Source organism: Arvicanthis niloticus, chromosome 14 (genome assembly GCF_011762505.2).
Source record: "Arvicanthis niloticus isolate mArvNil1 chromosome 14, mArvNil1.pat.X, whole genome shotgun sequence".
In the NCBI taxonomy this organism is placed as follows: domain Eukaryota; kingdom Metazoa; phylum Chordata; class Mammalia; order Rodentia; family Muridae; genus Arvicanthis; species Arvicanthis niloticus.
The window spans coordinates 41,036,741-41,056,137 of NC_047671.1; the positions used below are offsets into that span (position 1 = coordinate 41,036,741).

The 19,397-nt window shown below is 44.2% G+C and overlaps 1 protein-coding gene across 2 annotated transcripts in view; it reads right to left on the reverse strand.

Moving 5' to 3' along the window:
* Window positions 1-19,183, reverse strand: part of Lvrn (laeverin) — a 62,537-nt gene extending 43,354 nt beyond the window's left edge. Inside the window, exons 1-3 of one of the 2 annotated variants that reach the window (XM_076912666.1) lie at window positions 18,367-19,183; window positions 3,057-3,199; window positions 1,195-1,334 (exon numbers count right to left, since the gene is read on the reverse strand). In XM_076912666.1, the coding sequence (XP_076768781.1) occupies window positions 1,195-1,334; window positions 3,057-3,199; window positions 18,367-19,052 (969 nt within the window). In that variant the 5' untranslated portion in view covers window positions 19,053-19,183. The remainder of the gene's footprint in view (window positions 1-1,194; window positions 1,335-3,056; window positions 3,200-18,366) is intronic. The other variant, XM_034517734.2, reaches the window with a different exon arrangement.
* Between the last annotated feature and the right edge of the window lie 214 nt (window positions 19,184-19,397).

Below are 19,397 nucleotides of genomic sequence, written 5' to 3' on the forward strand. Positions count from 1 at the left end.
GGTGTGAGGGACCACCCTGGGTCTCTCAGCTGTGAGAAATAGGTCTGCTTCTTCTTGCCAGGTTCAAACCATGCTTCTAGATCATGCCTTCGCAGATCCACTGATATATGCTATGATTTGGTATTGGGCTAGCGTTACATCTGTGAGTGTCAAGGTCCTTCTAGTAACTATTCAGCAAGAGAAACAGAGCTAGGAGCCAGCGGCTCAGGATGATGATAAGCTGCTGTTTGCATCCAATTCTGTATTCGTGATTCATTAGATTAGGAGTACTGGAGTAGAGCTTTGGCTTTTTCTCCTCCCATGATGAGCTTGGCTCACCACCAGCTGTCTTGTCTCCATATGTCAATGGTATGTGTCTGGAAGATCTCAGGCCAGCCCGAGGGATGCTTAGTTAGCTGCACAGCACGACCTTTCTCACCCAGCGAAGCCAAGAAAATCAGAAAGAACTAGGCATACGCCATTGGCCTTAGTTACCCCCATACTCCATAATAGGGAGTAAGCAAGTATGGGAAACACCGTCATGGCAACCATGATACTCCACTATGAGAATACAACTAGACAAACTAAGAACTTCAGGGCAAAGCTCACCTCATTTTACATGACTCTGGAGAAGTATTATATACCCAGAGCTGTGGGACACCCACAGAGCCTAGCTCACAAATAGGAATGACGGTGAACCTGCACACGCCACTCCAGTGACAACAGTTGCACCTGGCTAAGGCTAGTGTCTACTTTTATTGGGCCCATCCTGGTTGCTAAACATTTCAAATCTGGCCCAGCAGGCAGCGTATCTCCCAGGGCTAGTCCAGCCACTCTGTTCAGTCCTTCTGTCTAAGAAAGCAGGAACAGGAAGTGAGTACTTAGAATCTGCCTTGAAGACTGCATGTGTGCGCGCACACACACACACACACACACACACACATTTTTTTTTTTAATTTAGTGAAAAGGGAGGAAACAGAATCTCACTATATAGCCCAGGTTAGCCTCAAACTCATGACCTCTCTCTCAGGTACTGGGATTACAAGTACATGCTACAACACCCAATTTGTTACATCGCATTCTGCAAAACCACATTTCCATAGAATTTGGCAGGGGGAAGTGGGACATGACAGTAGGTTATAGATACATGGTACACTAGGTAAACAACATCCAGCCAGCATCTTGGTCCTTATCTGCAGGGTCTTCCCTACTCACCTCCTTGCCTCTCTCAGTTCTGCTGACATGGTCGAAGTCACACACAACAAGTGCAACGAGGTAGGTTGGCATGCGGGGCGTGGTGTGGAAGGTAGTGACATTCCATCTGCTTCCATTCACATCCGTTCTTTCAGACTGACCTGGGGGGATATTTTAGTCCAAATCTCTGTAAACCTGGATGATATGCAACCTAGAAATAACTTACCAAAACAGTTGTCAACAAGCCATTCCTTCCTAGTCATTTCCTGTAGTCTAGAAGATTGAGTTTCCTCTCTCTAAGCCGTCAACACTCCATCAGGTTACTGTGAACCATCGTCATCCCAGGATCCAAACACAAAGTTAGCAATAAAGAGATAAAAATGTTAATTGCCCTGAAATAACCACACTATGACACAAAAATATGAAAAATTCTTATGCTATTTAAAAACATTTGTGCATGTACATGGTGTGTGTGTGTGTGTGTGTGTGTGCACATGTTTACAGAGGTCAGCACTGAGCATCTTGCCCAGTTGTTCCCCATTTTGTCTTTTGAGACAAGGACTTTCACTGAACCTGGAGTTCCCCAGTTCAGCGAGCCCTTGGGGAGCCCCCTGTCTCTGCCTCCCCAACAACGAGATTACAGGCTTTTTAACATGGGTGCCGGAAATCAAACTCAGATCCTCATGCTTTCATGGCAAGCATTTACTCACTGGGCCATCTCCCAAGTCCCCAAAACTATTTTCAAGTAGTTTTTCTTTGTTTGTTATGTTGTGTTGTTTTTCGAGACAGGGTTTCTCTGTGTAGCCCTGGCTGTCCTGGAACTCACTCTGTAGACCAGGCTGGCCTTGAACTCAGAAATCCACCTGCCTCTGCCTCCCAAGTGCTGGGATTAAAGGCGTGCACCACCACTGCCTGGCAAGTAGTTTCTCTTGTAATGATAGCTACTCCAGTATTATCATTACCTACCACACATATGAACCAAATCACCACGCTCTATCGCATAAATGTGTAGAAGAATTGTTATAATAATTTTTAAACAAATAAAGAGTACATTTGAAGGACACAAGGACAGGATCTTAGGCTGGAATCGGCATCTTGAGTGTTGAGAGCTTAACTAAATATCCAACCCATGAGCATTGTAACTGTCCACCCAATCTACAACCTCTTTCCACCTTCTTCTGGTTTCTAGTGGAGACCACTTTTCACATAGAATTGAACCTTGAGCTGTCTGAGTCCAAAATGAATCAGAAACTGCAATTCCACCTTTAGCAGGTTTCAGAGAGGTCAGCAGTGTCCTGGAACCTAACTTTGAAATCACAAACTCAGACATTGGTGAGGGCTGGCTGATGTGTTATGGGATAGTATATAGTAACAGCAAGACTGAGGCAATTTATGGTGGCTCAGCTCCAGTCTGCAAGCAGCTATCCCTTTTCGGCCTTCATTCATGAAAGTCCTATAAATGCTGAGAGTCCAGTGTTAATTGAGTCTGAGAGTTACATAGAGCTAGATTTTTATATAATATCTCTGGATCTTTAAAAGTTAGAAATCAATGCAGGTCAATATAAGAAAGTCACCCAAGGTAAATAAAACTCATCTATGTCTCAGTTCAGACCAAAGGCACCAGCCCCTTATCAATAAGACCCATAGTAGGAACACTAATTAATGTGCAGGTAAACTGTCAGTGTGTAGAGATGGTATCATGTCCCCAGCTTCCCATACAGAAAGAATAGGGATTGATCTTCTCTAAGTGTAAGGGTCAACACTTGTCTCGTGTGAGTGCTCTCCACAGTTACAATGGATGAAGGCTACTGACATACTGCCTAGAGAAGCTGACATAAGGCTAATGTTTTCATGTTTATACAATGACAGGAAGCATTACTTACCTAGCTGGGGCATATTGGAAAGAGCCACATACCCAGGATGATGGATAATTGTAATATTGAAAGTTGCCTTTAGAGCTGGCTCATCAAAACAGGGGAAAACAAGCCTGGCAAATGTTGGTTCCATTTGAGTTGCTATCAGGGCTCTGAAATACATTTTGGGGGAAAATTATTCAACTTTTTTGTCTTAGATCAATGGAAGCAAATACACACACACACACACACATACACACACACACACACACACAGAGAGAGAGAGAGAGAGAGAAAGACTCCACTTCCTACTGCATCTTAGGGTTCTTGTAAGACCTAAAATGAAAAAGGATCTCTGTAATGTGCACCCTCAAAATAATTTCTGTTGCACCATAAACCTCTTATAAGCAAAATAGGAACAAACATAAACATGGACTGTTGGTCTGGAAAGCCAGGATGACTTCTTTGAGAATAGTCTGTTGCTTTCATCTGTCACCAATGGGTAAGCCAGTCTGAAGAATGTCTTTGTTTTTTTTTTTTTTTTTTTTTTTTTTTCTTTTCTCAAATGTTTCTCTTCTTTCTAATTGAAAACTTACATTTCTATTTTAGATACCTCTGGGGGTAAACCATATGGGGACATGCCAACTGAACATTATGTCCTTCAGTTACAGATAGATTGGCCACAGCCCTACTGTGGCTTCTCCTACTTCCGTGGAAAAATACAAAGAAGAGCATACTGCCATGGTACGGTGGAGATTTATGGCAGAAAGCTTAGGGACCAAACCCTAATGTCAGGTTCACCTCAGTCACATCCTGCCTGAGTGTCTGAAGAGCATGGGTCTCAGAAAACAGCTTTCTCCTCAGTCTTGTTATTTTATTTGCCAAGACTCAGTGACCTAGAGACCTGGCTGTAGAGGACAATAGTGAATGTGACCTTCTCTTTCAACTGAAGTCCTTACCATTTGTCATATGTTGACTCTTGCTTCAGGCACCATTCCTAGATAAATAAAGGTAAATCAACATAACCACCCGGAGAGTGCCACCCATTCCTCCCCTCTGCAAATCTCTCCTCCACTGCAAAAGAGCCTCTTTGCTTACATAAAAAAATTTTTTACACAGCTCTAAGAGGGACACACAAGTAGTTGAGACATTCAGAACCCTCTCACCAAAAAAAAAAAAAAAAAAAAAAAAAAAAAAAAAAAGAGTGAACCATCTCACAGACAGCCCATTGCGGTGTCCAAACTTTACTGACAAAGCTATAATTAGCAACCAGCCTGTTTGTCCTGCCTGTTTCCCTCATGTTATTATAGCCTTGCTTATGCAGGCTTGAGGAAGCCTGTGGTTTCACAGTAGCCTGGTCATTCCGCTACCAACTGAGTCATTCTGGGCAAGTCATAATGGCGCTTGTGCCTCAGTTCTCTGTGTGGAAAATATGACACTCTGCATTGCTACTTGAGCTCACACATTATGTCATATATTATCAGTGAGCAACTTGACAACAAATCACCCATGCTCCCGTCGTATTCCAGCCTGGCAAGTCATACTCAACATTGGTGGCATTTATAAGTTACAGGTGGGTTGATTATCATTAGTACCTGATCACAAACTGAATACAAGTCATTGTTCTCACTCCAATTAGAAACTACCAGAAGCTAGGGGGTTCTGTCTTTTTCTTCTTCTTCTTCTTTAAAGTTGTGTCATATACAACAGAAGACCGACCTCACAGTTGGGTTTGCTATTTTATTAATATATACAAAAGACCTTGAAGTAGTTTTGCAGTGTTGCATAGAACAGCAAAATTGCCTGTTGTGTGATTTGAGTTGCTGTGTTTGAGAGGAGATACAACTGAACAGAGAACTCAGTCAGCTGTTTTCTCCACTGAGATAAGCAGAATAAAATAAAATTTTAAGAGCCATATAACTTGACAAATGGTGTTTAAAGCCTCTGGTCACCTACTCCCATACAATGTGTGGATGGGGATACTTGATCTTAATGGCCAATTGGGTCTCTAAAAGCACGATTCTGGGGGATGGTGGTAAAAAGGCAGACTGGACACATCTAACAAGATGGAGAAAAGCCTACAGGGTGGCCCTGATTAAACCACCTGGAGTTGTAGGAGGGATTCCCTAAAGAGTTCATCCATGCTTCGGAAGTTCACACCCCTTGAAACTAGAACACTCTGAACAGATGCTAACATATTAGTCCCGAGGGTAAAGGCATATCTCACTACAGAGTACATATCCGGGTATAGGGAGAGCCAAATCCTGAGCACAAACCACAGAAAGAGAAGTTTGACAGCAGCTCTTCTGCCATGACTTCCCAAAGTTTATGAATCTCAAGGAGGTTGCAAGGCGGGCAATAGGAAGACACTTGCCCTCTTAGCGGAAGCAGGATGAGTTTGGTGGTGAATGGGCTTAGAGGGCTAAAACTGTAGCAAACCAACCCCACAGTAGATGCTTCCACATCCATGATTTAATTCCCCCCCCAAAAAAAAAATGAAAGAAAAGAAATCCTCATGAGTTTTCTGCAACTACTTCCCTGCCTGATTTTATAGAAACTGTTCAAGAAAATTCCCTACGAGTCACAACTATTTGGCTCTCAACCTTAACTGCAAAGGCCAGAGGCCAGCGACAGCAATATGATTGTGCTATACCACATCTGAGAATCATACAGTGAGTGCCTTTGCCTTCTCCTTCTGCCCGTGGAGAGAGAAATTGTCTACCCTTCAGAACACAAGATGGTCTACCATTCTTTCTTCCCTTAAAATGTTATGCGAACATTCTATGATGGCATCCTTTAAGTCTGTGTTTAGAGTGGTCAGCTGGTGCCAGAATTACAGTAAGGGAGTTTGCCTCTTAGTGGCTCAGCACTGTAGAGTGTCTTCCCCTTCCTCTTGTCTTACTCTAGAATCATGGCTTCACCATGCTCTGGGACTGGAAGAGCTCATTGTGGCCAAGATCCGTGCACTTGGAAAGTCTATTTCCATAGAAAAGATATCAATTGTATATATTCAATAAAACATTTTATTCCAAATTATTTTATGAACTCCATATGGTTACATCTCCTATGAACAAGTGGTAAATAGCAGAGCTGGTCAGAGCTTAAGTAAAATTCTTGAAGAGTTATAATGCCCCAATCCTTAAATATTTTCATACAATGCACACCCAGAAATCAAAATGTTTAGTAGAGCCACATGTTCAACCACTGGACTCAATGAGTGCACATGACCCTTTCTTCTCTTTCTGTGGTTGTGATTGTGGGTCGGTGATTGTCCCATGAACTAACTATGTTTGTTTATTGCTTGTGTAAGAGAATCTGAAAGAGTTTTTCACCAGGCAACAAAATAGAATAGCTGCAAAATCCACCCTGCAAAAATGATGCCAAATTAGGTTAGGAAGTTCTTCAAAGAAAATGACCTTGAGATTAAGAGTCTCTCTTTGAGCAGATCAAATATAGGAAGACACAGGAGAGCCCGGGAGAGAACACAAGCCAGAGAATAGAACTTTCAGCAAGCATTGGGTGGCATTTGGCAAGCCTCAAATGTTATCAGGGAGTTGGAAGGAGGCACCCAGCTCTAACCTTGAGCTAGTGAAGAGGAGACTCTCAGAAAGTGACAGAATTAAGACTTGTGTTCATGCATCCTGAAAGTAACTGAAACTGACCCAGAGTCAGGACTCTGCTCCTACCTACTGAGAACCTAAGAGGCAACTGAACAGCTGGCTGCTTTGGAGGCAGAGCCAGAAGTGGGCTGCTACCTCCAGATGCATGGCAGTCCTAGGCAAGGAAGGATGAATGCTCCCCAGTAGAACTTGGAGACCAGGACACTGTGAACTATAACAAGTACTTTCTTGGGTCTTATCCAGAAAAGCCACCTAGAAGGGGATCAAGCATCTTAAGGACACATTACCTGATGGCTGAATAGAGGAAGCAGTAAAGTAAGTAACCACCTTAGCAGAGCAATAAGATAATCTCTGGCTAAGTCAAGGGATGTGTAGGAGAAAGACCAAGAAAGCTAGGAAGTATCAAAAGAGATGCATGTGACAGGAAAATAAGGCATCAACTAGGCTAGAGTGAGCAAATGACAACAAGACTAGTTCGAGTAAAAAGTGCATACTATGTGACTCTTCCTATGGTGTCTGTCTACCAGACACCTGTGATGTTGGACCAGCACCTATTAAGATGGACAAAAAGTGGAAGCTTTAACTGTGCCTGCTCTACTACAGGTGTCAGGACCTGGAGCTGAGAGGAAGGATGCAGAGGGAGAGAGAAGCATCAACAGCAAATACATATATTGTTGTAGTAACCAGAGCCAGGTTCTCTCGAATTTTGCCTCTGATTGTATTTATGACTTAGTGATTATCAATTGTCTGCCACTTAAAAATAAACCTGGAAATATACGGGCTTCACGGGAAGAAAAGTTAGAAATGTAACTCCACCCACTAAACTGTAACAAACAGTGGGAAAATCAAAGCTGTTTTTACTGATATGCATTCGTGATATGCTAATCACATTTGTTTTTAAAAGGTATGGGATGTTAGTAAAATCACCTCCCTGGAAAACCACTGGTCACACAAAATACGAGTTCAACACCTACCCCAGCAATGAAACCGCCTCCTTCCTCCCTCTCCATCAACACCTAGTGCCTGGTACTAGAGTTCACTGACCCTGTTTTGAGACAGGCACATTCCTTCCTGGAATTGCTCAATTTTCTATTTTGAAAGTGTGTCATATTCTAGGCATTGTGTCAGATTTCTTAGCATAAGAAACAACTTCAAGGAAGTCTTCTAAAATCCCGAGTTCACGCTGCCTGATTTTGATCGTGTTACTGTCTCCTTTATCTGACCACAATAAAGATCTGATTTTTTTTTTTCTTTTTCTTTTTCCTTCCCTGGAGCTTTCTCATTTTCTTTCTCTAAATTCCTCCCGGCTACCTCACATCTTTTATCAGGTGAATACCGTGATCAAAATGCAAGAATATTCCCAAGAATTCAAGAATATGGTTATATATTTGTTCTAATTAAGTTAAGAAGTGGGGGCCGGCCAGGTGGGACAGTAGGTTAAGATGCTAGCTGCCCAAGCCAGCTGACTTTAGTTTGACCCCTAGGACCTAAAGGTAGAAAGAGAAATACAACTTCCAAACGTTATCTCCTGAGTTGTGTGCACACAAACACCATGCACAGAGAAAATAAATGTAATTTCTAAAAGAAGAAACTTCAAATAACTTAAAAGTAAAAAGGAACTTGTAAAAGCCTGTCATCTTCATTTACAGATGTGAACCCTCATTCCCTAGAAACTTAGACTGAGAGACCCCAGAATCAACACTTCTGCTTCTGTATTCTAAAGGTATGAAATAATTGGGATGAAGTAGAGTGAAGTGTACTTATGAATACAACCTTTCTAAAGATAATTTTTTTTTTAAAAGACAGGGTCTTGCTACATAGCCCTGACTGGCCATAAAATCACAGAGATCTGTCCACCTCTGTCTCCTGAGTGCTGGAATTAATAGCACATACCACCACACCTAGCTCTGAAAGCTAATTAAAGACTTACATAAGTGGAAGAGTTGGGAAGATAATCTCTGAGTAGTGAACTAAAGAGACCCTAGTGAAAGCACAGCTGTAGAGCTGCTCTCTGCTTACAAGCAAGGCTCAAGAAGTTGCAAGGGATCACCAAGTAATTCCAGTGTCTATCTAAGCGATAAATGCAGAAAAAAAAAAACAAAAAACTATTGAATGGAAAAAAAAAAAAAAACCCTATTTAAATGGCTAAAAGAAAAAGATCTGACAATACCAAGTGTTGGCAAAGATAGAGCAACTAGAATTCTCTAATTCTATTTCTAATTCTAATTCTCTAATTCTAATACTATTGTATCAAAATTGAAATTTTTTAAATTTTGTATTGTATTGTATTGAAAATTGTGAGTAGTCAAATGCCTGGAAAATAATTGTTCTCATTTTTCAAACAACCATCTACTATGCTATGTAGCTATTTACCCTCAATACAGTATCAAAAGAAGCAACTTTACATAAAGATCTGTGTGTGGATATTTCCGCAAGATTTCTTTTGTATTTATCTTTTTATTGGATATTCTACCTACACTTCAGATGCCATCCCCTTACTCCATCCTCTCCCCGCCCAGGAACTGCCATCCCATCCCCCCTCCTCCTGCCTCTATGAGGATGTGTCCCCACCCACCCCCTTACTCCCACCTCCCTACCCTTGAATTCCCCACACTTGGGGTGTCCAGCCTTCATAAGACCAAGGATCTCCTCTCCCACCTACGCCCAACAAGGCCATCCTCCCCTATATGTACAGCTGGAGCCATGGGTCCCTCCCTATGTGTTCCCAGGCTGGTGATTTAGACCGTGCGAGCTCTGGTTGGTTGGTATTGTTGCTCTCCTCATGGGGCCACAAACCCTTTCAGCTCCTTCAGCTCCTTCTCTCTAACTCCCCCATTGGGACCACCCCCCCCCCCCATCAGTTCAATGGTTAGCTGTGAGGATCAGCCTCTGAATATGTCAGACTCTGGCAGACCTCTAAGGAGACAGCCACATGAGGCTCCTGTCAGCATGCACTTCCTGACATCCACATCAGCATCTACCTTTGGTGAAAGATTTCTTGGTAATAAAATTTTTTGTAATAGATTTTTTTTTGTAATACTGGAAATAATCTAAATATCTTATAAATGTGTTTGAGAACAAATGGAAACTCATTTTTAATATGTAGGCTAGAAATATATGGACAGTAAAAGATACATTGTGGAAACACCAGGCTTTAGAAAGATGGAGTAGGAAGACTGGAAAGGGCTGGTGTAGAAGGGACCCTGCCCTGAACAGTCTTTCAAAAACTGATGTGGTCAGTTCAAGAAGAATCTGGAATTCCTTTTTTTTTAATTAATTTTTATTCAATTCATACCCAATCACAATCCCCCTTCCTCCTCTCCTCCCAATTCCACCCTTACAAATCCCTTCTCTCGTTACTCCCACCCCTACTCAGAGAAGGGGAAGCCCCCCTGGGCACCACCCACTCTGGAACATCTAGTCCTAGCAGGACTAAGCACATCCTCTCACAGAGCCAAGCCATACAGTCTACTTAGGGGAAGGGGATCCAATGGCAGGCAACAAGGTCAGAGACAACCCCTTCGCCAATTGTTAGGAGACCCACATAAAGACAAAGCTATACATCTTCTACAAATGTGTATAGGGGGCCTAGATTCAGCCCCTACATGCTCTTTGGTTGGTGGCTCAGTCTCTGTGAGCCCCATGGGCCCAGGATAGTTTACTCTGTAGGTCTTCTTGGGGTGTCCTTGACGCCCTATTCCCCACTCTTTGACAAGATTCCTGAGCTCTGCCTGCTGTTTGGCTGTGGGTCTCTGCATCTGTTTTCATGCGCTGCTCAGTGAAGCCGCTCAGAAGACAGTTATGCAATCAATTTGGCTGTTTCTCAGAAAATTGGGAATAGTTCTACCCCAAGATCCGGCTATACAACTCCTGGACATATACTCAAAAGATGCCCCACCGTACCACAGGGACACTTCCTCAACTATAACAGCTTTATTTGAATAGCCAGAAACTGGAAACAACCTAGATATCTCTCAGCTGAAGAATGAATAAAGAAAACGTGGTACATTTACACAATGGAATTCACCTACTGATGACAAAGACATCATGAATTTTGCAGGCAAATGGGTAGAACTTGAGAATATCATCCTGAGTGAGGTAACCCAAAGCCAGAAAGACACATATGGCATGTACTCACTTATAAGAGAATGTCAGCCATGAAGTACAGGATACCCATGCTACAACCCACAGACACAAAGAACAAGGAAGGCCCAAGGGAGGATGCTTGTATCTTACTCAGAAGGGAGAACAAAATAGTCATGAGAAATGGATGGATGGAGGGAACTGGGTGAGAAAGGGGGTGGTGAGGGGAATGGGGGTGGGATCAGGTGTGGGGAAAGGAGTTGTGGGAGAGGACCTGGAGTAAGAGTGGAAATTGATGGGGCATCTCTGGGACAAGCTGGAGACCTGGGACGGGGGAGGCTCACAGAAGTCTATTGGGTGACCCTAGCTGAGACTCTTAGTAGCTGGAGATATGGAGACTGATGTGGGCATCTCCTGCAGCCAGTGGAAGGAGGGGGACATCAACCCACTCACAAAACTTTCCACCCAAAATTTGTCCTGCCTGCAAGATTCGCAGGGATAAAGATGGAGCAGACACTGAGGGAGGGACCAACCAATGACTCCCCTAACTGGAGGCCCATGCCATGAGAGAGAGCCAACCCTGAGACTATTAATGATACTCTGCTACGCTTGCAGACAGGAGCCTAGGATCTGGAATTTCTAATGAAGGTCTGAACTTTATTAGTCATTCATTTCCCGAGGGTTAAGGTTAAAGATCTCTCTCTAGGGCCTGGACAGATGGCTCAGTGGTTAAAGAGCACTTGTTACTGTGTTCAATCCCTAACACCCACACAGTGGTCCACAATCACCAGCAACTCCAGTTCCAGGGGATCTGGCATCCTCTTCTGGCCTCCATTGGTATCACACACTCACACTGCATAGATTTAAAACATGCAAAACATTTGAATATACAATGAAAATAAGTAAGTCTTTTTTTAAAAAAATCTCTCTCCAAACGTCTATTTATGCTACAACAGAAGGAAGTGACCATAGCAGGGTATTGTTTTAAATATTGTTTTCCTCAGTGCATGTCTGTAATTCCAGCACTTGGAAAGTTGAGGCAGGAGGATAGTGACTTGGGGGCCAGTTTGGACTGAACAGCAAGAACCTGTTTCAAAAACAAAATTAAAAAAATTTTTTCCTTTAATCCCAGCACTTGGGAGGCAGAGGCAGGCGGATTTCTGAATTCAAGGCCAGCTGGTTTACAGAGTGAGTTCCAGGACAGCCAGGACTACACAGAGAAACCCTGTCTAGAAAAAATTTTTTTCACAAAGCTAGACACTGCCTTTCTTACATCTGTATGCTCATCTTCAGGGAACAGAAACAGAACATGATGTCCAGTACTCTTGGACTAGTGGGACTAACTTTACCCTCAGGACAGTATTTCATAAAAGGTTTCTTATGACCAGAGTCAAGTTGTAGCTATTCTAGAATTTAGAACATTTGATTGGCTCATGTAGTAATACCAGAAAACAACAATAAAAAAAAAAAATTTGCTGGGCGGTGGTGGCGCATGCCTTTAATCCCAGCACTTGGGAGGCAGAGGCAGGTGGATTTCTGAGTTCAAGGCTAGCCTGGTCTACAGAGTGAGTTCCAGGATAGCCAGGGCTACACAGAGAAACCCTGTCTCGAAAAACCAAAAAAAAAAAAAAAAAAAAAAAAAAAAATCCCACAGGCCCCACAGGCTTTAGTGATGAAGCAGCCATCACCAACCGAGCAAGTGTGCTTCCATATAGGGACATAATATACATCCTCTGCAATGAGTTCCCGAGGTCAGCAGCACTTGTACAAGCAGAGTTGGTTGTACAAGCAGAGTTGGTAGTACAATGTCTTGTGGAGTTCTCAGTAATTGCTTAGAAGCCGTGATGAAACAATACCATAACTCAGTTGTTTGTGCTGGGTGATGAGCTACTGGTAGGCTATCACCAAAATTTACCTTCCAGAACTCAGATGTGTAAAACTGTCTTAAATAATTTCCTCACACTCTGAGATCTATATTGTCACTCATGACACAGAAAAAAAAATAAAACTGGAAGCTCATCAATTAGAGGATCTTCACTGTTACTGTGTAACTCAATCTTGTGCCAGGGAAAAGTTGGTTCAGAACCCAAACTTCTTTCGAGACTTACTAGTTCTTTAGGATAAGAAGTCTAAGATGTATCTTTCTACTCCCAGATGTCATAGTGAAAAAAGGGAAAGAAAGAGGAGAATTTTCAAAAAGAGTTTGCCTCCTGGCCAGACTCATGTGACTGTGTTCTCTGGTCTGGTGTGACACAAGTTGTTCCCTCACAATAACCAAGGCTCAGTGGTTTTCATTGATGCAAAGATCCTCTTCTGGGTTCCCACGTGTTCAGTTCCTCACCAGAGCCTGGCTAAACTCCCTTAGAAGCCATCTTGAACGGTCACTTCTACAGTATCCACCGTAATCTTTTATTTTTTTTTTTCTTGGCATGGTGTAGCTATCCAGCCAATGCCTTCTATCCTCTAGACTTCCTCAGACCTCCAATGCAGTGTTTAGGACCCATGACCTAAGACACTTGTATTCTGTGAATTAGAAGCCACACACTCTTTGTAGTGTCAGGCTGACAAGGCTCCCACAGAACTGCTTTGCCTGTTCCTACCTAGTTCTTGGATTAATCTGGCCTCAGGGTCAGTCTGAAGGCAATATGGAGAATACAAACACTCCTCCTTTGCTTATGATAGGGTAAGTTCTGAGGTGTGGCCCAGTCTTGGGAACTTTTCTTTCGAAGGCTTCATCTGATCTTAATTCCTATGTTGACTTTCTTCTCAGTCAGACCACACCAGTCTACATCTCTTCTTTCCCTGGGGACACTTTCCAATAAATTGTTTCCAAGGGACAGGAGAGATGGCTGATAGGCTACTTTTCCAGAGGACCCGGGTTTGGTTTCCAGCACTGAGATGGTTAGCTATCTCTAACTCTAGTCATAGGAGATCAGATGTCCTCTTCTGGCTTCTGTAGGCACCAGGAAAGCTCATGTCCACAAACACATGTGCAGGCCAAATATGCATGCACATAAAATAAAATAATTTTAAAAAGAAATTACTTTCCCAGGACAATCTGTCTGAGTTCATGCCATTGTCAAACATACTTGCTGTCTCCATTTTTCCACTCTCTCGCCTCCAAGCCTTCCTCCCTATAGAAAAGGGCTCATCATCCTCATTGTTCAGTAACCTTTCAACCTAAAGAGTAGAAAATTAAGGCTGGACCAATATGTTCAAAATCAACCAATAAAATACAATATGTTAAGAAGCTAAAGAAGAAAAATCATATTATCACAAAAAATTATGTGGAAAAAGTATTTCATAAAATCCAACTGTTCATACAAACAAATTATCACATGAAGTATATAAAGAGCTCAAGAATCTAGGCATCAACAGACCAAATAATCCAGTTAAAACTGGGATGCAGATCTACATTGAGAATTCTCAGCAGTCAAATGGCAAAACACACACACACACACACACACACACACACACTGAAATGTTCAACAGGATTGAGGGACCCGGAAGGGATAGGAACTCCACAGGAAGACCAAGAGTCAACTGGCCTGGACCACTGGGGGTTGTCAAAGACTGAACCACCAACCAAAGAGCATATATGGGCTGGACCTAAGCCCCCTCCACATATGTAGCAGATGTGGAGTCTTCATGTGGGTCCCTCAACCACTGGAATGGAGTCTGTCCCTGAATCTGTTGTCTGCCTACGGATCTCATTCCCCTTACTAGACTGCCTTGCCTGGCCTCAGTGGGAGAGGATGTGCCTAGTCTTGCAGTGACTTGATGTGCCTGGGTGGAGTGATGTCCAGGGCAGCCTCCCAATTCTCAGAGGAAAAGAGGAGGGTAGGTGGAGGGACTATGGAGGAGGGCAGGGGGAGGGGGAAGGCTGTGTGGGATCAGGATGAAAAGTGAATAAATGAAACATAAATAAATAAGTAAATAAATAAATGGGGGAAGAAAAGAAAACTAATGATCAACATCCTTAGCTGTCAGGGAAATGCAAATTAAAATGAGTCTGAGCGTTCATCTTATACCTGATAGAATGGCTGAGATCCAAAACACAAGTTTTGCTGTCGAGGATGTAGAGCAAGGAGAACACTCCTCCGCTGCTGGTGAGAGTGCAAATGTGTGTAGCTACTTTGGAAATAAATACGATGGTTTTTTCAGAAAATTGGGAATTGATTTACCTCAAGACACAGCTATACCACTCCTGGGCATGTACTCAAAGGATGCTCTATCCTACCACAAGGACACTTGCTCACCTATGTTCACAGCAGCTTTATTCAAAATAGTCATAAACTGGAAACAAACTAGATGTCCCTCAACAGAAGAAAGGATACAGAAAATGTAGCTCACTTACACAATGGATACCCAACTGTTACAATGACATCATGACATTCATAGGCAAATGGATGGAACTAGAAAAGATCATCCTGAATGAGGTAATCCCAGAAAGACAAATGTCATATGTACTCACTGATAAGTGGATAGTAGCTATAAAGTCAAGGCTAACCATGCTACAATTCATACTCAAAGAGGCTAAGTAACGAGAAGCGCTCAAGAGACACAGGGGCAGGGGAAATAGAATAGATTTTGCAGGTGGACTGGGGGGCAGGTTGAAGTATGGGAACAGGAGGGATCGGATTGGAGGAATGGAGGAAGAGCATAGTGGGACAATGACTAGCGGGGGGGGGCATTTTGGTGGTGAAATAAAAACCTAGTGCAATAGAAATTCCATGGACTCTATGAGAGTGACCCTTGAAAAGACTCCTAGTAATGGGGGGGGAGTGTGGAGCCTGAACCCTCCATCTCCTATAACGAGGCAACGTTTCCAGTGGCACCAAGCCAGCCACAAACCCTTCAACCTACAATCTGTCCTTCCTGCAAGATGCACTGAGGTAAAGGTAATATAGAATTTGTGGGAGTGGCTAACCAATAACTTGCCCAACTTGAGACCCATGCCATGAGAATGAGCCCTTGCCTGACAATGCCTGGAGAGCCAGGAACCAGAGACTGGATAGCTCAAAGTCATAGAACCAAACATGAATGGTTAGAAGTCAATGAAATGATGCCTGAGGAGTGGTAGACATGATCGTCAGAGAGGATTTATCCAGAAACTGATGGAAGCAGATGCAGAGACTCATAGCCAAACACTAGGTGGAACTTGAGGAATCCTTTGTAAGATGGAGAGGAAGGTTTGTGGGAACCAGAGTGGTCAAGGACACCACAAGAGCATGCCCCCCCAGAATCAACTAACCTGCACTCAGAGGAGCACACAGAGACTGAACCGACAACCATGGAGCATGAACGGTCTGATCTGGACCCTCTGGATATGTTATGGTTGTTTAGCTTGGTGTTCCTGTGGGAGTGGGGGATGCCTCTGACTCCTTTGCCTGCTTTTGGGACCCTTTCCCTCCTACTAGGTTACCTTGCCAAGCCTTAATATGAGGGGATGTGCCTAGTCTTATTGTGATTTGATATCCCGTGTTTGGTTGATATCCCTGGGAGAGCTGCCCTTTGGAGGGAAATGGATCTGGGGATGGTGGGAGGTAGAAAGGGGGACTGGGTAGAGAGGGGGGAGGGGAAACTGAGGTCAGAATGTAATGTATGAAAGAAGACTGGATGAGAAGGAAAAACATAGAAAAGAACAGAATATCTTCAACTTGGTAACTTATATGAACATCTACACTGTCTTATGAAAATTTGCACCTATTGTGTGAAACCCCCCTCCACTCCCCATGCCCTTGCATTTTCCTACTTGACAACCTTCTTAGACTCCTATATACCAGAACCTGGCAGTTTCCTGCTTGGCTAACAAGGAGCCTAGGTTGAGCTGACTGACCTCTAGTCTACACCACTGTTCACTAATAGGCTTCTTCTGTCTCATCTCATTGTTGCAGTCTTCTAACACTTGACTGTTAATTGTATCCATTCCAGGGATGGAGGACCAGACTCAGGGAAGTGCAGACTCAGGGAAGTGCAGAGATGGCTCAGCAGACAAGTGCAGGGCCTGGTCAGCCCTCACGATTTACTGGACCACCAGCTTTCATTCAGTACAGGATCTTTGTGACCCCAGCTTCAAGCATATTTTTGTTTGGGGTCTAGAAGCAGAGGCAGAACAACCTTTTGGTAATAGCTCCTTAGAAACTCCTATCCAGAACTCTCTCTGGGCTTTGCTATTCTGAAAATCTGGTTCATCTTGACTGGTACACTAGGAAAATGGACTGGGTCTCTCCTCTTCCATGTTAGCTTACCTGGACCTAACAGAGAGACAGGACAGGTTAGCTTTCCCTACCAGGACAGAGAGAAGGAAGGAAGGATCCAGCAAACAAGCCAAGTTGTATGAACAGTAGAAATCTCTGCCAGGTGTGCCCTGCATTTCAGCTCTTTTGTCAGTAGTCTGAGGCTCAATTATGTCAAACCATCCTTGGTATAGCATAACTTGGTTCTCACATTCTTAAGAGAAAATTTCAAGTTGTTTTTCAAGAATCAATGCATTGACAGAGGAAAAGCGAACACATTGCCCTTTAAAGGTTAAGACATCGTATCCACTAAAGGGGCTCATTAAACTTATTTAAAATCTTTGAAACTTTGAACAAACTTTGTTAGAGGTGGTTTAGCGTGTACTTCAATATGGTTCCTGCCCCCGCCCCCAGCCCCAGCATCCAAAAACATTTCCTCTAATAAAGGGCAATATACACGAATCTGTGCCAACTACAAATGTTCCTCCAATGAGTGAATGAAGGAAGTTATTAGCCAATTTTCACAAAATTGGAAGCTTTTCAGTAGTGTGACCTCAGAGTACTGCAAGAGAAGATTCTTGAGCAGTGACTGGAAACACCCCTGTCAGAGAAATTACCGAAAGCAAGTGTAAGAAGAACATATGTACAGTTATGTGGGATCGAATCCCAGCAGAGGAATCCCAGAAGGGTCTGGCTCAGAAGCTTGGAAGAACGCGTCGTATGCCACAGATTGTCAGCAAAAGGAGACGAGAGCCCTGGGGGTGGTGGGACAGAAAGTTGAATTGCTATTCTGAAGTTTAGTAAAAGAAAACACACAGAAAAGGATACGGGAACAGACAGCCCTGCTGTGGGGATGCTTAAAGAGCCACAGCTATCTGGATTGGGTGGAGCAGGGCAGAGCAAAGCTGAGAGCTCAGAGCTCCTAGCAGCGAATCTTAGAGCAAGGGAAGATGCTTCTAGCCTCCCCCAACTTTAAGGCCAGAGCACTGGATGGTTCTGATCCTTTTGGTGGGGAGTAGACTCAAACAGGTGTGTTTCTGGGATCTCTTGGTCATAGCAGTTCTTGACCCAAGTACCAGTCTTTAATAACAGAATCGTTTTTTTAGAGAGCTAAACTGTTCCGGATAGAGAAAGGCTTTCTTAAAACAACAACAAAACCGAAAAACTCCGAGGTTAAAAACAACTTCAATGTGGGCAAATTGGACGTGTAGAAGTGGGACTGAAAAGTAACCAGAGGAAAGACTTGGGTCTCAATGAATGATCCCAGCAGAGTTTCAGAGGAGGGGAAAAAAAAAAGGAAGCCTTCGCCTCTAGGAGAGGAGAAAAATGTATCTCTCAGGGTAGAAGATGTATCACATGGATGAACACTGCAGGCAGGACTGGGACATAAGCCCTTACCTGAGCTCATCCTCGTCAGTGTAGAGGTTCAGAAAGATCCCCTCTGAGCCTTCCTGAAGCACCCGGCCAGAGAAGTCGAAATTCAGCTCATAACTGCTACCTGGCTCCAAGGATTGGCCCAGATCCAGCACCACGTATTGCATGTCCGGCGCAAACCGCACATTCTCCACGGGCACGCGGCCTACAGTGGCGTTCCTAGTGTCCGGGGCCAGAGGACCCCACACTTCCACTTGCTTGTAATTCAGAGAGACGCTGTGCAGTAACAATCTCGAGGTGGCTACTGTGCAGCGTACAGTGATGTTCACGCGACCCGTGAAGGTCAAACTCGGTGTGGACAGGTTATCTGGCCGCAGCCGGGGCCACAGCTCCAGATCATAGTGAAGCGGGACAAGCCAGAGTGGCAGGCGCAGATGATCCCAGGGCCCCGACGGAGGTTGCAAGTCTTGGGAGGTCTCCACCGTGGGCTCATATGAGGGGATTGGTTGCTCCCACTCCCAGCCGCCGGGAGGCGACCATTCGTGGTCCTCCTCCAGGGGGCTATCCTGCTCCGAAGGCTGGACGCGCGCACAGCTGCCATACAAGGCAGCCAGAGCCACTAGTACCAGCAGGAGCACGGCCGTCAGCCCGGCCAGCAGCAGGGCCACCCCGCGGCTCACATAGACACCAGAGCTGAAAGGGGGGCTCATGGCCGGAGACTGGGGTAGGAGAGTTCGGAGACTAGAGACAGAGACAGCGGGTTAAACCCAAGGCGGGATGTGCAACGATGGGACCCCTTCCCAGTCCCTCCTCTCTTGTTCTGTCCCTCCTCCTCTAGAAGCCTGAGAAGACCAGGACTGAAGAAAGCGCCTGGGACCATGGTTTTCCCCTCCCCTAACCAGATCCAGATCCCTGCCTACCTACCCGCGCCCCACTGGAGACTGGGAGGAAGGGCGGGGACCCCTCACCAGGGAGCACTCCCCTTTGGTCGTTGCGGGGAGGCACGGTCAAACCAAGCTCCCATCTGGACGTCATCGACAGTTTTTTGTTTGTTT